General features: G+C 44.5%; 1 protein-coding gene across 7 annotated transcripts in view; it reads right to left on the bottom strand.

Annotated features, from left to right (window-relative positions):
- Positions 1-17,696, bottom strand: part of BAG6 (BAG cochaperone 6) — a 1,121,496-nt gene that overhangs the window by 502,955 nt on the left and 600,845 nt on the right. For all 7 annotated transcript variants that reach the window (XM_069635087.1, XM_069635085.1, XM_069635088.1 and 4 more), the window contains one exon: positions 883-984. In XM_069635087.1, coding sequence (XP_069491188.1) covers positions 883-984 — 102 coding nt within the window. The remainder of the gene's footprint in view (positions 1-882; positions 985-17,696) is intronic.

Here is a 17,696-nt window from a genome sequence, read left to right as displayed (position 1 = left end):
GTCAACAGTAGCCGAGCAGATGTAGGCGTCAGCAGCAGGCAACTCATGATAGTCGTCGAGATGGTGGTCGAAATTGACTAAACGACTGCAGGCCGTGGGAATAGATATAGCAATAAACTCCTGCGAGCTTCGCATAAGCTACCAAATATGTTGGCGGAAAAAAATCTGGTGGGACCTCAAAGCGCAAGGGATTTTGGGTACACTAAACATCACAGAGTGTTACAGTCTCGCCTATGTCGACGTCCCTTTCGATCTTCGAAAAAAGATGCAATAGTCCGTGATTACCACTAGATGTCAGATTATATGCACAGCATGCGTTTCTAAGCAGATCCACAAGCATCGGAAATAGAAAACCCCCTCCGATAACTGCTTCACAGAGACTTGTTCAATAGAACGCTGAAATACTCCTCAAGTGATATTACATTAAATACACAGCAGCATATTAGAACATTCTTTGTCAATAGCAATTCGATCGCGTAGTATCCAGAATGATTATTGTAAGATTTGAAACACAAACCTGGCTGTTTGCAGAAAACTGAGCAATTTTACTTTCACTTGATCATTCCTCATATACCATCTCGAAGGTGTGACTTTTATAAAGAATCCTCTACCAGATATCACAATGTTCTGCATGAAAAGTAACTGGAGGAAACAAAGCTTTCAACTCCTAGAAGAGACTGCTGCAGTACAAAACACATCCTACCTTGCATGTACAGTGCAGGGTCATTGATTGCTCTGACCATTCAAGAGATTGCTCTGCAGCTAAAAGCGATTAGGCACATTCTAAAGTTATAATTAGGTCTTTCAAATTCCCATGGAGCCTGAGCAGCAATAGACCAACAGTAGCAGTTGGAAGAGAAACACTGGCAGAAGCGCGTTTACCTGTAGCTGCTGCCATGGCCATGGCCTGCTGGGTAATCTGGTTGGTGATGGCTTGGATGAACTCCGTCGGAAGAGTGGGCATTTGCATGTGCGTCGCTCCGGCTAGAAGGAGTAAACAAACATCAGGTGAGTATCTGTGAAGATGGATTTTTAGAACCAATACTTGGGGTGGATTCTCAGAGGCCCCATTATGGTAAACAGGTGAAGCGACTGATGTTTAGCCAAACTCGATCTAGGTAGGGTAGCAGAGCAGTGGGGCTTAGACTTGGGACAGTGGTCTAGGACTACAATGACACACTGATCACTCCAATAATTCCAGTAAGAATTATAGAAATATTTATTAGGCATTTAACGCTAAGCAATGACATGAGGGAAGCATCATCACAGAAATCTCATAACATTAGCCTGAGTCACATCTAGATAAAATTGTGAATGTTAGCAAGTGCCACACTAAAATGGAATTGGGAATGATGGCATGTGTCACACCCAGATGGAATTAACATTAGCCTGAGTAGCATTGAGAATGTCAATATGTGCCACACTTAGCTGGAATCGTGATTGTTAGCATGTGCCACACTTAGATGGAATTGTGAGCACTAGCCAGAGTCACATCTAGACAGAAATGTGAATGTTAGCAAGCGTCACACTTGGATGGAACTGTGAACATTAGCCTGCGTTGCATCTAGATAGGATTATGAAGGTTAGCAAGTGCCACACTCAGATGGACTAGTGCATGTTAGCAAGTGCCACACTTAGGTAGAATTAGGAAGGCTAGCATGTGCCACACAGATAGAATTGTGAACATTAGCCTCCGCCAGAATTGCATATGTTAGCATGTGCCACACTTACATATGATTGTCAATAGGCTTAGTCATAACTAGATAGGATTGTGAATGTCGGCCAATGCCACATCTAGATAGAATAGCGATTGTTAGCCAGTGCCACGTCTAGACTGCATTGGGAATACTATTGAGACCAGATTTAGATAGAACTGTGAATACTAGCTTGCTTCACATAACAGGATTTTTGAAGGTGGGCCAGTGCCACATTTGGATACAGTTGTGAATATTGGTGGGCATCATATATAGAAAGGATTGTGAATATCAGCCAGTACCAGATGTAGATAGAAATGCAGAGATATTCACGCACCACATCTAGAACGTCACTTCTAGACAGCGATGCCAATAACCAATCCACTAACAATTTCACCCCTCTGCATACACCTCAAACTCTAACCAAACACAACCCTATAGCACAACAAACCGCATAAACTTCACGATACTGCAACAAAACAAACCACACAGACTCGCACAACAGCACACGAGGGCTACCGACTGGAAAGCACCCCAAGCCCAGCGAATGGTGTTAACAGGGCTGAGGGTGCCAACGGCACATCACTGCTCTCTTGCACTTTTCCTGCTTGTTCCCACAAATTCACCCTCCATTCCCTTTTCAGAGCTACCTGGGGACCACTCTGGTGGTGATAGTGTGCGGTACAAATATCCTTTAACATTAACATACACATACACATCCACCATTTATGGGGTGGGGGAGATTCACAACAGTACCCCTACACTAACTTCAAAACTGTTCACAATCATAAGCAACACTTTCAGTAACAGTATGGTAAATCAAGTGAAGAGTTGGAAAACAGATTAAAAACCAGGAAACCCAGGTAAGTAATCAAGTAGAAACATAGTAAACACAATGAGCAATCCTAGAATTAGATCCCAAACCCCAAGTACAGCTTTGAGATTAAATGGTTTACTATTGGATTGTGCAATGCAAGTGGTTAAAATTAATGTTTTTTGCCAGGCCCACCACACTAGGGAAGGCCCAAGGCAGAATTATTGACCAGATAACCACAAATCTTAGCCAGGCAAGGAAAAGATAGGGCCAGGACTTTGTTCCTGCCTTTTAAGATGGATTTCCAGAATCCGGCCTAGTGGACAGATTTTAGGAGGCAATCCTACTTATAGTGAAAAGGGGAACTCCGAAGTTAGCCAAACCCAAAAAGAAATAAGCATGGAAGGTGGTCAACGATAAGTCTCAGGACAGAGTCCAAAATGAGTCCATACAGTGAAGCACACAATTCAAATTTGGATAGTCAATTACAAACCTACTCCATTATAGGCCACAGAAAAACACTAACAAAATGTAGCAAGCAGGTGGTAAATTATGGCGAATTCTTATTTCTGTGCAAATTCCCTTCAACCTTAGAGCCCCCCAGCTCTTATGCTGGATTTTAGGACTTTTTAATTTTATCCCTGGAGAGAGTGCCACCTTTTTCTCACTCTCTGATGTATTTTGACCTGGTTTGGATTATAAGTTTCCTCTGTTTTTGGAGGCCGACAAACTAGATTGGCATTGACTTTTTGTATGGTAACACAGCACCTTCAGTGCAGTGTCACTGAGAAATCCTTTAGATTTATCATAAGATTTAAATTCCTTTTCTTGTGCGACCTACAATTCCCAAGAACAGTAAAGTGAAATTGACTTTACTTATATTTTCTCTTTGTAGGTCCACGTTAGGCAAGATAGTCATAGAACTGGTAAATCTTCCTGACCTGGGTCAACCCCAGAACATTTTGCTTTACTAGTGGGATGTTTTTCCTTAATAGCTCTGAGAGTGGGAACCTTCTCCCACACTCACAGAATCTTGATTATTTATGGGAGTCATTTTTTTGACTCTCCATATTGTCTTGTTAAAGTTATCCTCTAACTTATTGGCAATAAGTGTGTGTTCCTGTGTTGCCCTAGGTTTCCCCTTTTAACTTTCTTTTGCTAACCATGAGAGAACTGCAGTTCCCAAGAGTAGAAAGGATCTTTGGATCCCTTTTACATTTTATTTAGTGAAACCAGCACACCCCTCCTTATGTGGAGTGCTGGGGAGATACAATGTATCCATTTTCACCTTAAAACTAACAATTCTCTTACAGGGACAAGCTTACCTTCAATGGCTGGTGGCAGTTATGCCTTGTATTAATTTGGGACGCCTTTACCGTGGGCTCTGTTCACAGCTGCAGTAAAGGCACCCAAGGGTGCCAATTTTACCAAAATGCCCCTGGTCTTTTCTCAGCATTTTAGTGTTTGTGCTTTCTTGTTCCTTCCCCCGACATCCAGGGTGGTTAATTCCTTTGTGTGAGTTTTATACTCGGCAGGAGTCGTCCAAAACTCCACAGCCCTTTGTCTTCCTCCTTGCCTGAATATGGGCAAATCCCAAATGGGGGACTGGCTGTCCTGATTGGACAACCGGACCGCCCCTTCTTGTAAAATGTAGGGAAAGAATGAAGCCGTCGTGTTGTAATTCCTGTTAAATACATCAAACCTGTAAGCTGAAGACAAGTCGACCACTGGAACTGAAACCGAAGGGTGTGATTAAGGAAAATTGGCAGAGACTATTTCCAGCAACCTGAGAGCCTGCTGTAGTACTTCGTTCCAATCGACCTGGGGACTCCCAAAACGATGACCCAGAGCCTGGTGAGACCCACTAGACTCAAGACCTGCATTTTGAGCCATCCCACGCATTGCTGAGACCTTGCGTTGCTCCAATACACCAATACCATTGGACCTCGAGCCATTGTGCGGTACATGGTCTTCCAAATTCTGAATCTTGCTGAAACTTTGTGGGCATCCTGGTGTATCTCCAGCAACACAAATCGAGTCCGAAAAGTCCCCTCAGAGCGCTGGACCTTTGAAACAACGCGAATGCAACCATGATTTTCTTTGTCTTCTGTGCTTCTTGAAAAGATGTGAAATCCGCAGAACCACAGTCAGCTGCAAGGAAAACCTTGCCTAGAGCCTTCATCGATCCCTGCTGCAAAGTTCCTTCCAAGGTCCTGTTTCCAGTCACCACGACAAGTAATCCACTGACCGGGTATTTGGCTCCGGATCCTGAATTTCTCGTGCTGCAAAATCTTCAATGCTGAGGTACGTGTGTTGGCTTGGGTATGTCCTTACCTTAAGTCCGTTATGATTTCTGTGTAGCTCTGGGGTGTTTTCTGTGATGGTGAGGCCTCATCCAGTCCCACTGCTAGAACCCTGCTAGGGTGTCTACTGTGAAGCCCCTGGACCCTCTTCTAACTCAAAGTAAAGTACTCACCTGTTTGCCCAGTCTTCATAAGGAACTCTGACTTTTGCTACTTAAGAACCTACCTAACTGCCTGTTGCACACTAGATCCTAGTGACCACCCCTTCTGCCACAGAGAACACTCATGCTCCAAGAATAAGGGAAAGACTTAAAGGATTGGGCCTTTTGCCTAGGAAAGAAAATAAGTGTTTAGAAGTTACTTACTTGTAAAGAGTTGGTTGGTAATTAACTGTAAGAGTTAAGTTACAAAAGTTCTTACTTACCTTGGATGTGTGATACACTACTCTCAAAAGTATGGTTAACATCTTTCTTTCCTTCAAGCCCGTTTTGACATTCTAATAGAAATTAGATGTCAAGGTACATTACTCTCCTGTGATTTGGTTGTACCTCAAACATAATACGTTGGTTTCATCAGATTATTCCTGCAGGATAATTGCATGAGTGTCCCCCCAACTGGATCTTGCTTCCCCTGGCTTGCTTTTAGCCTGTCCAGAATAAGTCTGTATTAGGTTGTTGCCTACATAGAATAACTGAGAGTCATTAAGTAAAGTGTAACATTAGGGTTTGCTTTCCCTGTGCTGTTGTAGACAGACACAGATTCTTTGGTTTTAACTAGCCATACTAGCTAACCTTCAGCATAATCTACAACAACTCATGACACAATGCAATATAGCCATGTGAAATGTCAGACTACGTGCACGACTACCTAGAATTTTTGATCCTCTTATCAAATATGAAACTAAACCACCAAACTAAAATGGCCACTGAACCCATTCCCAAACCAAGCTCTTATAATTACAAAAGGCATAATAACCTTCAAATAAATGGAGACAAAACCACCACCCCCGCAGTGCCAAAGAAACATATCTCCCTCCCTCCAACTAATTCCATACCTAAACTTAAAGGAGCCCTAATAAATGCCAGATCTCTAGTCGCCCATGCTATAGAAATAGCTGAAGTCATCTCTACTGAAGACTACGACTTCCTAGCCATAACGGAAACATGGCTCCATGAGGCATCAGGCCCAGCGCTATCCCTAGCTGTTCCTAACAACTACACTATCCTCAGAATGGATAGATGTGGAGCTCGGGGCGGTGGACTAGCCATTATCGCCAAAACTAAGCTTGGTATGAGGCTCACTCCTTCACCAGCTGCTGAATCCTGCGAGATAATGCCCACTAAGTCACCTACAGCCAATTCTCAAACACTCAACCTCCACTTGATATACAGACCTCCTGGTCCCATCAGGACTTTCATAGAAGACCCATCTACCATTATTTCAGAAAACCTTAGACACCACCCAATCAGTATTACTTGGTGACCTTAATATAGGCTTCAATGATACCAATGACCCACAAGCCATAGCTGCTTCCAACATTCTGACTGAACTAGGCTACACCCAAAGAGTGAATGAGCCTACGCACATCAAAGAGGACTCTAGATTGTGTTGCTGACCACAACTGCAAAATCTCTACCCTTACTATCTCTCCTCAAATATGGACAGATCTGATCTCATTCTCTTTAGATACTTAAACTCCTAAACTGCAACAACCTTGTGCACCACCTGCACTTACCAGAAACCAAAAAAAATATGACACTAGACAAACTACTCCCTGGCATCATGCCCACTTTGAATGTTCTACCAAACAACTTAGACCCCAATGCCTTAGTGGAAGAATTCAACAAAATCATGAACAAAACTCTTAATATTGCTCTGCTAAAGCTTAGAAACAGAAAACCACAGGCATCTGAATAATTGGTTCACCCTGCTCCAAAAAACCTTAGATTAGAAAAAAGAAAATGGGAAAATACCTGGAAAGCTCACCCCACCCCAGAAAATAAATTGAAATTAATTAACATCTCAGCTCAATATAAAAAAAGATCTCAGCTAAATAAGAGACTTGCAACAGAATTACACAAGCTAACTCAAGCACGAAAGAATTGTTCTCCATACTTAGAGAACTGGAAAATCCCATAACGCCTCAAGACAACTGCCTTAAAGACAAAAATAGTGCTCCGAAATCCTGTATGCATTACCCAACAAAGTCCTAAACCTCCAAAAGAATATAGAACAAGAGAGACACTAGGCACCCCCACATTGCCCACTACTAAAACGCTGTCCAATTCTAACCCATCCACCCAATTCTACTTCTCCAAAGTCTCTACAATAGAGGTGGAGAAAGTAATACTTGGTCTAAAGCCTTCCAATTGCAAAGGAGATCTCTGCCCAGCACAACTTATCAAAGATGCCGCGCAGAATTTATTACCTTTTATTACAAAGCCGATTAATGCCTCCTTTACCACTGGCACCATCCCGAGTAACTTAAAGGAGTCTTGGGTGCTCCCACTCCTCAAAAAGCAAACCTTAGACCCGGCTATACCTACTAATGATAGACCGATCACAACCGTGCCGTTCCTCCTGAATATTCTGGATAAGGTGGCATATATCCAAATCCAGAACTTCCTTGAACTAAACCAACTACTAGGCTCCCGTCAATCCAATTTCCATCCACTGCACGGTACAGAAACTGAACTGATTGATCTTAAAGCCCAAACAGATAAATTACGAGATTCTGGAAAACTTGCACTACTCCTCTTATTAGACTTATCTGCTGCATTTGACTTAGTGAATCACAGGGTCTTGTGTAACTACTTAGATACAGCAGCACACCTCTCCACTGAGGCTATAGTGTGGATCCAATAATTCCTTAGTGACCGTACCATGAGGGTCTTCTCCCCTACAGCAGCTGCACACCCCATCCCCATCACCTGCGGCGTGCCATAGGGCTCATGCGTCTCACCAACACTATATGACATTTTCACCAAGCCCCCGTTTGATGATCTGGACAATCTGGGTATCACGTACACCAATTACGCAGACTATACACAGATCCTTCTCCCACTCACAGGGGACTATGAAAAGGACCTAGCACTGGTGAACAGAATCTACAGCATCGTTCAGGCATGGATGGCCACCCATGGCTTATGCCTGAACGATAAAACTGAGCTTCTCATCCTAGGTACCGCATCCCTCATCAATAAGCTAAGGACAAACTACTCCTCCATCATCAATGATAACTGCATCCAAGTAGCCAAGGAAGTAAAAAGGCCGGGTATATACCTTGACTCTACCTTATCATTTTCCAAACAGGTAAATACCCTAGCCTCATCAACAGCTTACACATGTAAACTAATCAGAGCAGGAAAACAATTCTTCTCTGCACAGTTGCCCAACACTAGCCAGAGCTCTAATCATCTCCAAACTAGACTATTGTAACGCCTTGTACAATGGTGCTACCAAATCCACCATCAACAAAATTCAGATACAGCAAAACAATGCTCTCCGAGCAGCACTGAACATTCCTAAGAAAACACATTTCAGAAACAAGGAAACAAATGGCTTACCGCCTATGAGAAAATCAGACTTCAAACTGCATCCCTCACACACACATTACATAATAAAGCCCCACAATACTTAAAGGACAGATTCACCAGAACACACTCCATGAGACAACCGAGACTAGCCAACACAAATCGCCTTCAAGTACCCCGATTCAAACTCGCCACTATAGGTGGAGCCAGCTTCCCAGTCAAAGCTGCTCAATTGTGGAATGAGCTACCTGTCAGTGAGACTAGAACAATCCTTTACCAAATTCAGGCAAAATGTGATCAACTGGTTGATGACAACAAATGTTAAATGAATGTATGAACTTGCTCCCGCCGGCCTTTACCCACCTGCCTGCTACAAATGTTACCTTGTCACATGTATAACACGCTTGTAACATATGACCTTGTAACCTGTAACCTTGCTCTAAGCTGTACATCTTACCTTCTGCGCCCTTATCCCCTAGGATCCAGTGCGCATAATAAATACTTAAACTGTCCCTCATAAGTCATAGATAAAGTACTTGTATAGCTGGGAAAGATCAAACCTGGACTCCATTGTGAGATTCAAAAAGTAAATGGGTTTTACTTGCCTTGAGTTGGCAGTTTGCCATCCAAAAATAAGTTTGAGTTACTGGTTATCTGTTTTTCACTGATCTCAAAAGCACCAGTAATTGAATATTACATCCTTCGGTTTTACTCACCTAGTATAATTTATCACAAAAGTAGTTTTAGGTTTTTACTGTACCTGGAATAAGTGCCACTATTCACAAGAAGTATATTGTCCAGTTGACTGATTATGTGATCTATACTGAGAGTCATTGTGCAACTGGTAAGGTCTACTGCCCTTGCATTACTGAATGTAATTGTGAACGTAGCCATTTGTTTTTACTCCCAAAGAATAGGTGTGACCTATACTGAATGTGTATGAAAACGTTTTGACTTCCCGAGAACTACTGTTAGGTGTTCCAAATAAGGATTATACTTTAATCTGTGTACCTTCAAGTATAGTGTTGTGTTTTTATCTTTGCGATTACATACTGTGTGATGCTACTTATTTACCCCTAGATTTATCTGGGCCTACCTGTATTTAAATAAATCATTTATTTCCACATGCATAGTGTTTCACTGTTTCTTTGGACCATTTGTATTACAATTTCATTTGTACTGATTCTACAGCCCTCTCACCCTCCCAAGATAAGCCTGGCTGCTGTCTATGCTACCATGTACTCAGGTGGTACAGCCTTATACTAAAAGTAGAGCCTTGTACTGCCTCAGGGGGATGGTTTTGATGAAGTTTGGTATCACTTCCGAAAAACTTTCCCCAACAGTCCACACACACCCTCTTATGTGAAGTGCTGGGGGGGGGGGGGGGGAGTGGGTTACCTAGTAGCCCCTTATCCTACATTCTCATGTAACATTTTTTGTTACCCTCACAACTTTAAATAGATTGTGGCAGTGATTTACTTTTTACTACCATTGCGCTTTTCTGCTGTAGGCTGAACCCTCAGCTGCAGTACAGCACACATGGGTGACCATTTTGTTTTGTGAGGTCTTTCTTGGATTTTATTCTGCGTGTTGACAGGTTTGAGCCCTTTGTTCATTTTGCCTTTGGCAGGCTTTAGCTCTGAAGCCCGCCTCCGCTCCAGTGTGTCTGGAAAGACCGGATGTGACGGAGGTTCCCGAAACTCCTGTCCATTGTCTCTAGGAATGCCTAAATGCAACTAGTCCTGATTGGCTGTCTGGCCTTAAGGACAGCCACCCTGCTGTGTGATTGACAGCCAAGGCTGTGCATTAATTAAAGTTACTCACCATAGTGACTACCTTACTCTTAGTCCATAGTCCCCTTTCCTCCATACTTGTGGGACATTCCGTCCTTTGGGAGGGACCGGAGCACTTTTTTTTAAAAAGCATTAAAAACATTGTCCTTTTATTTTTATGCAAGCCACCGCACGTGACTAGAACCTCGCCTCCTGAGCTCTGCCCTGTGCATCGCCCTTCAGTCCTTTTCTATCGTCAGGTCTGATACCATTTAAGCAACAATAGAGAATACTTATAAGAGGGTACGGCGGGCGTATGGAGGAAAGGGGGACTATGGACTAGGGGTAAGGTAGTCACTACGGTGAGTAACTGTCATACTCCTACGTCCTGTCCCCTTTCCTCTATACTTGTGGGAGATTCGAAAGCACTGACCGTAGGTATTACGGGTGGAAATTTCCCTTATTGGAATACATTCTTAAGAACGGCCTGGCCAAACTGGGCATCGGCCCGGGAGCTCAGGTCGAGACAGTAATATCTTCAAAAAGCTGATGGGGAGACCCACAATCGCCTTGGCAATGGACTCCCAAAGGATGGACTTTTGGAAGGCAACAGCAGCCGCTTAGCCCCAGACCAGATGTGCATAAATGCCTTTTGGTGGTTGAAATCTCTGAATCTTGTAGGCTCCGGAAACACATGAAGAAACCTAGCAGGAGAAGGATGCTTTTGAGACCGGTTTCCCCTTTGGCTCACCAAATGTAACAGTTGTGAAGAGCGGAGTTTGCTCGTCCTGTCAAGGCAGAACTTCGGAACCCATCTGACGTCTAGGTTGTGCAGAACCCTTTTGGCATCAGATAACAGGTTCAGGAAGAAGACCGGTAAAGATAGACTGGTTCAAATGAAATTCCAAAACCACTTTCAGAAGGAAGGGCGAGTGTGTGACACAACCTTATCCTTATGGAATGTTAGGAACGGACATTACACAGAAAGAGCCTGAAGCCCACTTATCCGTCTTGCAGTTGTTACCGCAATAAAAAAAGCCACCTTCCAAGACAGGTGCTTGAGATCGGTAGTGGCCATGGGTTCAAAAGGCTTACGACAAAGCGGTGAGGACCACATTCAAATCCCATTTGGGATGAGGGGCTTGAACCGGTGGAAAAAGATGAAGACCTGCAAAGTGTCTTGACAATTGGATTAGCCAGCGAAAATTAGCAGCTGTCTGTAGACAGGTAAGCCACAATGAGGGACAAATATATCCTGCATGATACGACATGTATGCCAGAGGCTGCAAGAGATACAAAGGACAAAACAGTGTCAATAGAAGCATGCCTGGGATCAAGCTACTTGGCTAGACATCAATGGCAAAAACTGAGCCACTTGCTCCTGTATTGAGCTCTTGTAGAGGGCTTTGCCGCTTGAATTATACGCATATTGTCTTCAGAGAGGTTGAACTGCGCTAATGAAGGGAACTCGGGCACCAGGCCACCTAGATGAACGATTGTGGGGAGGGGTGCCACAACTGGTGATTGCTCCGATGAAGGAGGTCGGGAATCTGCAGCAACCAGGTCAGGGGGGAAGGGGGCACAGACAGGTGCTGCAGCTTCGAAAAACAGAACCTGGCTGGCCACCAAGGAGCTATGAAGGAGAGTGCAGATCGATGCGCTCCCGAGTTTTCAAGTGACCGATTAATACGAGGCAAAGGAGGAAAGGTGTATGTTTTCATGTTGCCCCACTGGATCTAGAGGGCATCACCCAGGGAAGACACTCCGAGCCCTTCCCTGGAAGCATAAAGAGAAAGTTTACTGTTCAATGATGTTGCAAAGAGGTCCAAATCTGCAGTACCCCTTGCTGAAAAATCTTGGTGAGAACATCAGTGTTCATCTCCCATTCTTAACTCGCTGCAGATTGACGGCTGAAGGAGTCTGCAGACACATTGACATGAGCCGGAATGTGCACAGCTTGGAGCCAGACATTGTATTGTATAGCATAGCACCATTCCAAATGTGGACAGCAAAGTCCACCGGGAGGGGAGACATGGTACCTCGCCATTTGTTGATATAGAACATTGCTACGGAATTGTCTGTGCAGATCCGAACCACACGGTTGGTGATAGAGAGTTGAAAAGCCTTCAGTGACTGTGTCCACAAATCGTACATCTCGAGACGACACAGTGTCACTCCCCACCCCAGAAGGGAAGAGTCTGTGGTAACCGTTACTTGTATGCAGGGATCCTGGAAGGAGGTCCCCACTGAAAGGTTGCTGGAAGACGACCACCATTGAGTATCCGCCATCATGCAGGATGGACTGTAATCATCGTGGAATCCGGTTCGATAGCCTGGGACCAGCAGCTCCGCAGAGCAAGCCGAGTGCGTCGCATTTTCAGGCGTGCAAGAGAAAGAGCTAACATTCAAGAAGCCATGAAGCCCAAGAGTCTCTGGAACCACGAAGCCGTCCTGCGAGGACTCGAGGAAGAGTTGGCACCTGGTCGAAAGGGTCTGCAATCCTGCCCTCCACCAGGAACACTCTGGTACTGACGGTATCCCAACGGAAACCCAGAAAGATCAGATCAGGTCGAGAGACCGTCATGGATTATTTCCGCCAGTTCACGGACAACCCAAGATGGAACAGGAGCTAAAGGAGCGACTGAAGATTGGCTGTAGCAGCCTGTGGACAAGGACTGCGCAGGAGCCAATAGTCCAAGTATGGATAAACATGAACCCTCTGCAGTCTGAGGAATGCGGAATGCTGCAATGACCGCATCTTCGTAAATACATGAAGTGCAGAGCTGAGACCAAACAGGAGCACAAGATAATGAAGTGGTCCGTACCCACAGAGAACTGCAGATATTTTCGATGCGGGCTCAGATAAGAATGTGCATGTATGCATCGTAAAGGTCTACCACACTGAGCCAAGCGCCCTTCCGGAGATAGGACTTTATCTGGCTGGGTGTAATCACCTTCAAATTTCTCTTGGGAAATAAAGAGATTGAACTTGAATAAGTCGAGGGTAGTGCGCAGGCCAGCCTAGTTGAATTTGGGTACTGAATAGCCTGGAGTGATAGCCCTCCGCTTGCTAACTCAGGTAAACAGGTTCCACTGCTCTGAGTTCTAGAAGTGTTAGGCAAGATTGTATGCAGTACTCTTTTGGTGCACTACAACAACCCTGACCTTCTGGCAATAGGAATCCAACCTTTGGTACAAGTCTGTACAACACAGGTTGGTAGCGTGATCTCAAGAGTGGTCAATGTGAGCAGTAGTGTAGTTACACAGATTCACAGTGACAAGTATCCAAATAAATGCTTACACAACGTTTGTTAAAACAATTCATTTACTAGTCAGTTTGAATAAGCCTTCTTTGTAAGGAAGCAATATAATAGCAACACACAGATACCTTCAAAATTTTCAAAAGTTTCTCGAAATCAATAGAAGCCCTTTTGGGATGACAGACACTTCCTACACCTTCAGGTGACTTAAATAGTTAAGACACTGAACATTAAAATATCATTGTAGATTTAGAGCATTACAAAGATGAGGGTAAAGAAAAAGGTTAAGACATCAAGAGATCACAAATATTCTTAAGCAGGTAAGTACTTTTTGAAACCCCCCACTGCAAAGTCAGTCAAACCCTTCCTGGAAGGAAGACCAAACACAAAGTCAGAGTGAAGAAGAGTCATTCAGGGAGCCAGGCCAGGTCAATGTTAATTGGGCAAAAGTCTAGGTGGACTGAAGCACTTCTTAGGAGGTAGGTAAAAAGTCTTGCAATGCTTTAGAAGTCTTTGTAGAAAAAAAGAAATAAAAGTAGGGCCACAAGCTGTTAGGCGTGTGAGAGTAGAAGATGCAAGCAACTCGACATTAACCAAGACAAGCCTCAACTGAGAACAAGAAAGGCTACACAACAAGTTCTCTTAGACTCTACAGTACCCTTGGTTACAAGAAAAAGGTGGCAGATGAATTCTATTCCTGGGAAGCTCTGTAGATCCTGTGTTCCTGAGCCTCAGTCGTGGGGACAAGAGGGAGGACTTCTGAAGGACTCCTGCACTGTAATGGGACAGTTACTGACTCCAGCCGGCAATCTCCAAACAAGTGGTACTTCAGCGTTTCAGCTCCTCGTGACCCACACAAATAGCACCACCACAGTTCCTGGCTGTCGAGATGGGCTTTCCTTGCATCTGGGGTCCAGCACTCTTGAAGTGGCTCAGGCTCGGTCAGTCCTGCTTCCTGGGAGTCCGGAGGATATTCCTGGAGCTCTTGGCCATCTTAAAAGCAATGCACACAATCTGGACACAATCTGGTGTCCTCTCCCTGGCTATTCGGTTCCAGCAGCAACTGCAGTGGAAGTGATGTCCAGGTGGCTAACTTTGGAGTTGATTGGTCCCACCAACTCAAGGGGAAAAGGTCATCCTTGCAGGGCTTCTCTAGTCAAAACGAATTTGTAGATTCAGCACAGCAGCAGGGCTTCACCAGGCAAACCAACAGTCCAGGAGTTGCAGCAGGTGACCTCTTCCAAGTTCTTCTTCAGGTTCCTTCGTCCAGTGGTCGAGTGCCTTCCAAGCCAAAAAGCCTCACCTTTTATGCAGGTTGCTCACAATCACTTCAGCCTAGCTGTCAGTCGCCTAGCAGGGTGAATTCTCCCCAACAGCCCCAGTCTTTTTTCACATTTCTTTGTGAAAAAGTCCTTCTTGAGATTTACTCTGCACACCAAACCAGGTTTGGTCCCTATGTTCGTTTTGTCTTTGGCGGGATTCATGCGTGAAGCCTGCCTCTGGCTCCAGGGTGTCTGGTGGGGGCAGGAAGTGAGGGAGGTGCCCAAATCTTTCTGTGCTTAGTCTCCATGGAGACAGGGATGCACTCCTAGTTGATTGGCTGTCAGACCAGCAAGGACAGCCACCCCACTGGGTGATTGACAGCCAGGCTGGAATGATTGTGAGAAACCTGCATAAAAGGCGAGGCTTTTTGGCTTGGAAAGCAGAGTCAACCACTGGACGAAGGAATCCGAAGAAGAATTTGAAGAGGTCACCTGCTGCAACTCCTGGACCGTTGGTTTGCCTGGTGAAGCACTGCTGCTGTGCTGAAACTCCAAATTCGAATCGACGGAGAAGCCTCTGCAAGGATGACTTCTCCCTTTGAATTGGTGGGACCAATCAACTCCAAAGTAAGCCACCTGGACATACTTCTCTGAGCTGGTTGAATTGCCACAGAGTTGCTGCTGAAAACCGAAATACCAGGAAGAGGGACACCAGTTTGTGTGTGTTGCTTTTAAGCTGGCTAAGAGTTCCAGGAAGCGGGACTAACAGAGCCTAAGCCACCTCAACAGAGTGCTGGACCCCAGATGCGAGGAAAGTCCATCTCGACAGGCAGGAACCGTGGTGATGCCGTTTGCAGTAGACGCGAGGAGCAGAAACACTGATTTGCCACTTGTTTGAAGATAGCCGCTTTCTGCCAGTAACCGTCCAATTGCAGTGCAGGAGTCCCCAGAAGTCTCCCTCTTGTCCAGATTTGTTTCTACTCTTCACAAGCCTAAACAACTTGTTGCCCTACTTTGATCCTTCTTTTCTACAAAGACTTCTAAAAACATTGTGCAAGACTTTTACCCACCTCTAAGAAGTGCTTCAGCTCACCTTGACTTTTGCCCAATTGACATTGGCTTGCCTAGCTCCCTAAATGACACTTGTTCCCTGTGTGGTTTTGTCTTCCTTACAGGAAAGGGTTAACTTACTTTGATTTGGGGGGTTTCAAAAGTACTAACCCGTTTCAGAATATTTGTGTGATCTCTTGTTTTATCCTAATAACCCTTTCCTTTGACACTCTTCTCAGTATTGCTCTAAATGTACCCGTGATATATTAATGTCCACAGTGTCCTAGCTATTAAAGTCACCCAAGGGTGTAGGAAGTGTGTGTGCCACCCCCAATGGGTATTTGCTGATTTAGAGAAAATAAGAGTGCGCATTTTGAAGTGCATGTGTGTGTTGCTTTTATATTGTCCCTTCTGAAATTTAGGCTTATTCAAACTGACTTAAATTAATATTTGTTTAATCAAGAAACCTTCAGAGTAAGTTCAATTGAATACTTGTCACTGAATTCCAACTACCCTACTGCTCACATTGACTCCTCTTGAGATAAGCCTGGCTGCTGAACCACACTACCAACCTGTGTAGTACAGACTTGTACCAAAGGTTGGGATCCTATTGCCAGGAGGTGAAGGTTGTTGTAGTGCACCCAAAGGATACTGCATCAAATCCTGCCGAACACAAAGGTACTGTAAAACTAAGGGGACTTCCCTCTTGTTGTGTAGCCTTAGTTCTCAGTTGAGACTTGTCTTGGTTGCTTTTGCAGATTTGCTTGCAGCTTTGCACCTCACAAGCATCCCAGCTTGTGGCCCTAAATTGATTCAACATTTTCTACAAAGACTTCTAAAACATTGTGCAAGACATTTACTTACCTACAAGAAGTGCTTCAGCTCCACTAGACGTTTGATCAATTAACATTGGCTGGCTTGGCTCCCCGAAAAACGTCTTACATCTGACTTTGTGCTTCACCTTTCCTACAGGAAAGGGTTAATTTAATAGCATTGGAGGGTTAAAAAGTACCTACCTGCTTCAGAATATTTGTTTAACCTCCATTTTATTGTTGAACCCGTTTCTTTGACACCAAACTCAGTATTGACCTAAATGTACCAGTGATATATTAATGTCCACAGTGTCCTAGTTACGTATGTCACCTCAGAGTGTAGGAATCATCTGTGTGCCATGCCAAATGGGTGCTTCCTGATTTAGAGAAACTATGTGTATTTTGGAGTGTATTTGTGGGTTACCTATATATCGCCCCTTCTGAAGGCTTATTCAACCGACTGTTAAATTAATCAAGAAACCTTGAGTATAAGAGTTTATTTGAATACTTGTCATTGTAGATCTCTGTGTAAGAACACTACTGCTCACATTGACCCCTCTTGAGAAGCCTGGCTGCTCAGCCACACTATGAAGCTGTTTAGTACAGACTTATAGGAAATGTTGGGTTCCTATTGCCAGGTGGTCAAGGTTGCTGTAGTCTCCCAAAGGGTACGACACACAATCTTGCCCAACACAGACAATCCGCTAGATTATGGCTGGTGGCAGTGGACGTGCTACACCAACTATTGTGTAGTTTTTCTACCACAGGCTATGTCCTTAGCCTCGGTAGTGCACAAAAGGGGCACCAAAGTACCAACTTGGGAACTCCCTTTTTTCGCAATAACTAGCAGTTCTTTGTTAATCCTTCTACCATTCTGGGAGGGGGGGGGGGATCATTACGTGTGTTTTGCCTTTGGTGGGAACCCTTGGGTGTGCCTGCCTAGCCTCCAGAGTGTCTGGGCAGGAAGTAGGGAGGAGTCTTCCACCCTCTGTCCTTTGTCTGCCAGAATGTCTGAATCGGACCAGCTCTCCTACGGGGATTCTGGCTGTCCAGTCAGGACAGCCAAATGCCCCTTTCTGTAAAATGCTGCGAGATTGCAGATGTGGGATGCAACTGTATAAAAGGTGAGGATTCTGGAGTGAAAAGCAAGTCGACCACTGGAAGCCGAAGCAACCGAAGACTACCAGAGACGCCTG

Source organism: Ambystoma mexicanum, chromosome 13 (genome assembly GCF_040938575.1).
Source record: "Ambystoma mexicanum isolate Mex_15411 chromosome 13, UKY_AmexF1_1, whole genome shotgun sequence".
Taxonomy (NCBI): domain Eukaryota; kingdom Metazoa; phylum Chordata; class Amphibia; order Caudata; family Ambystomatidae; genus Ambystoma; species Ambystoma mexicanum.
The sequence above is the reverse complement of the archived record's forward strand: the minus strand, read 5'-3'. Positions and strand labels throughout refer to the sequence as shown.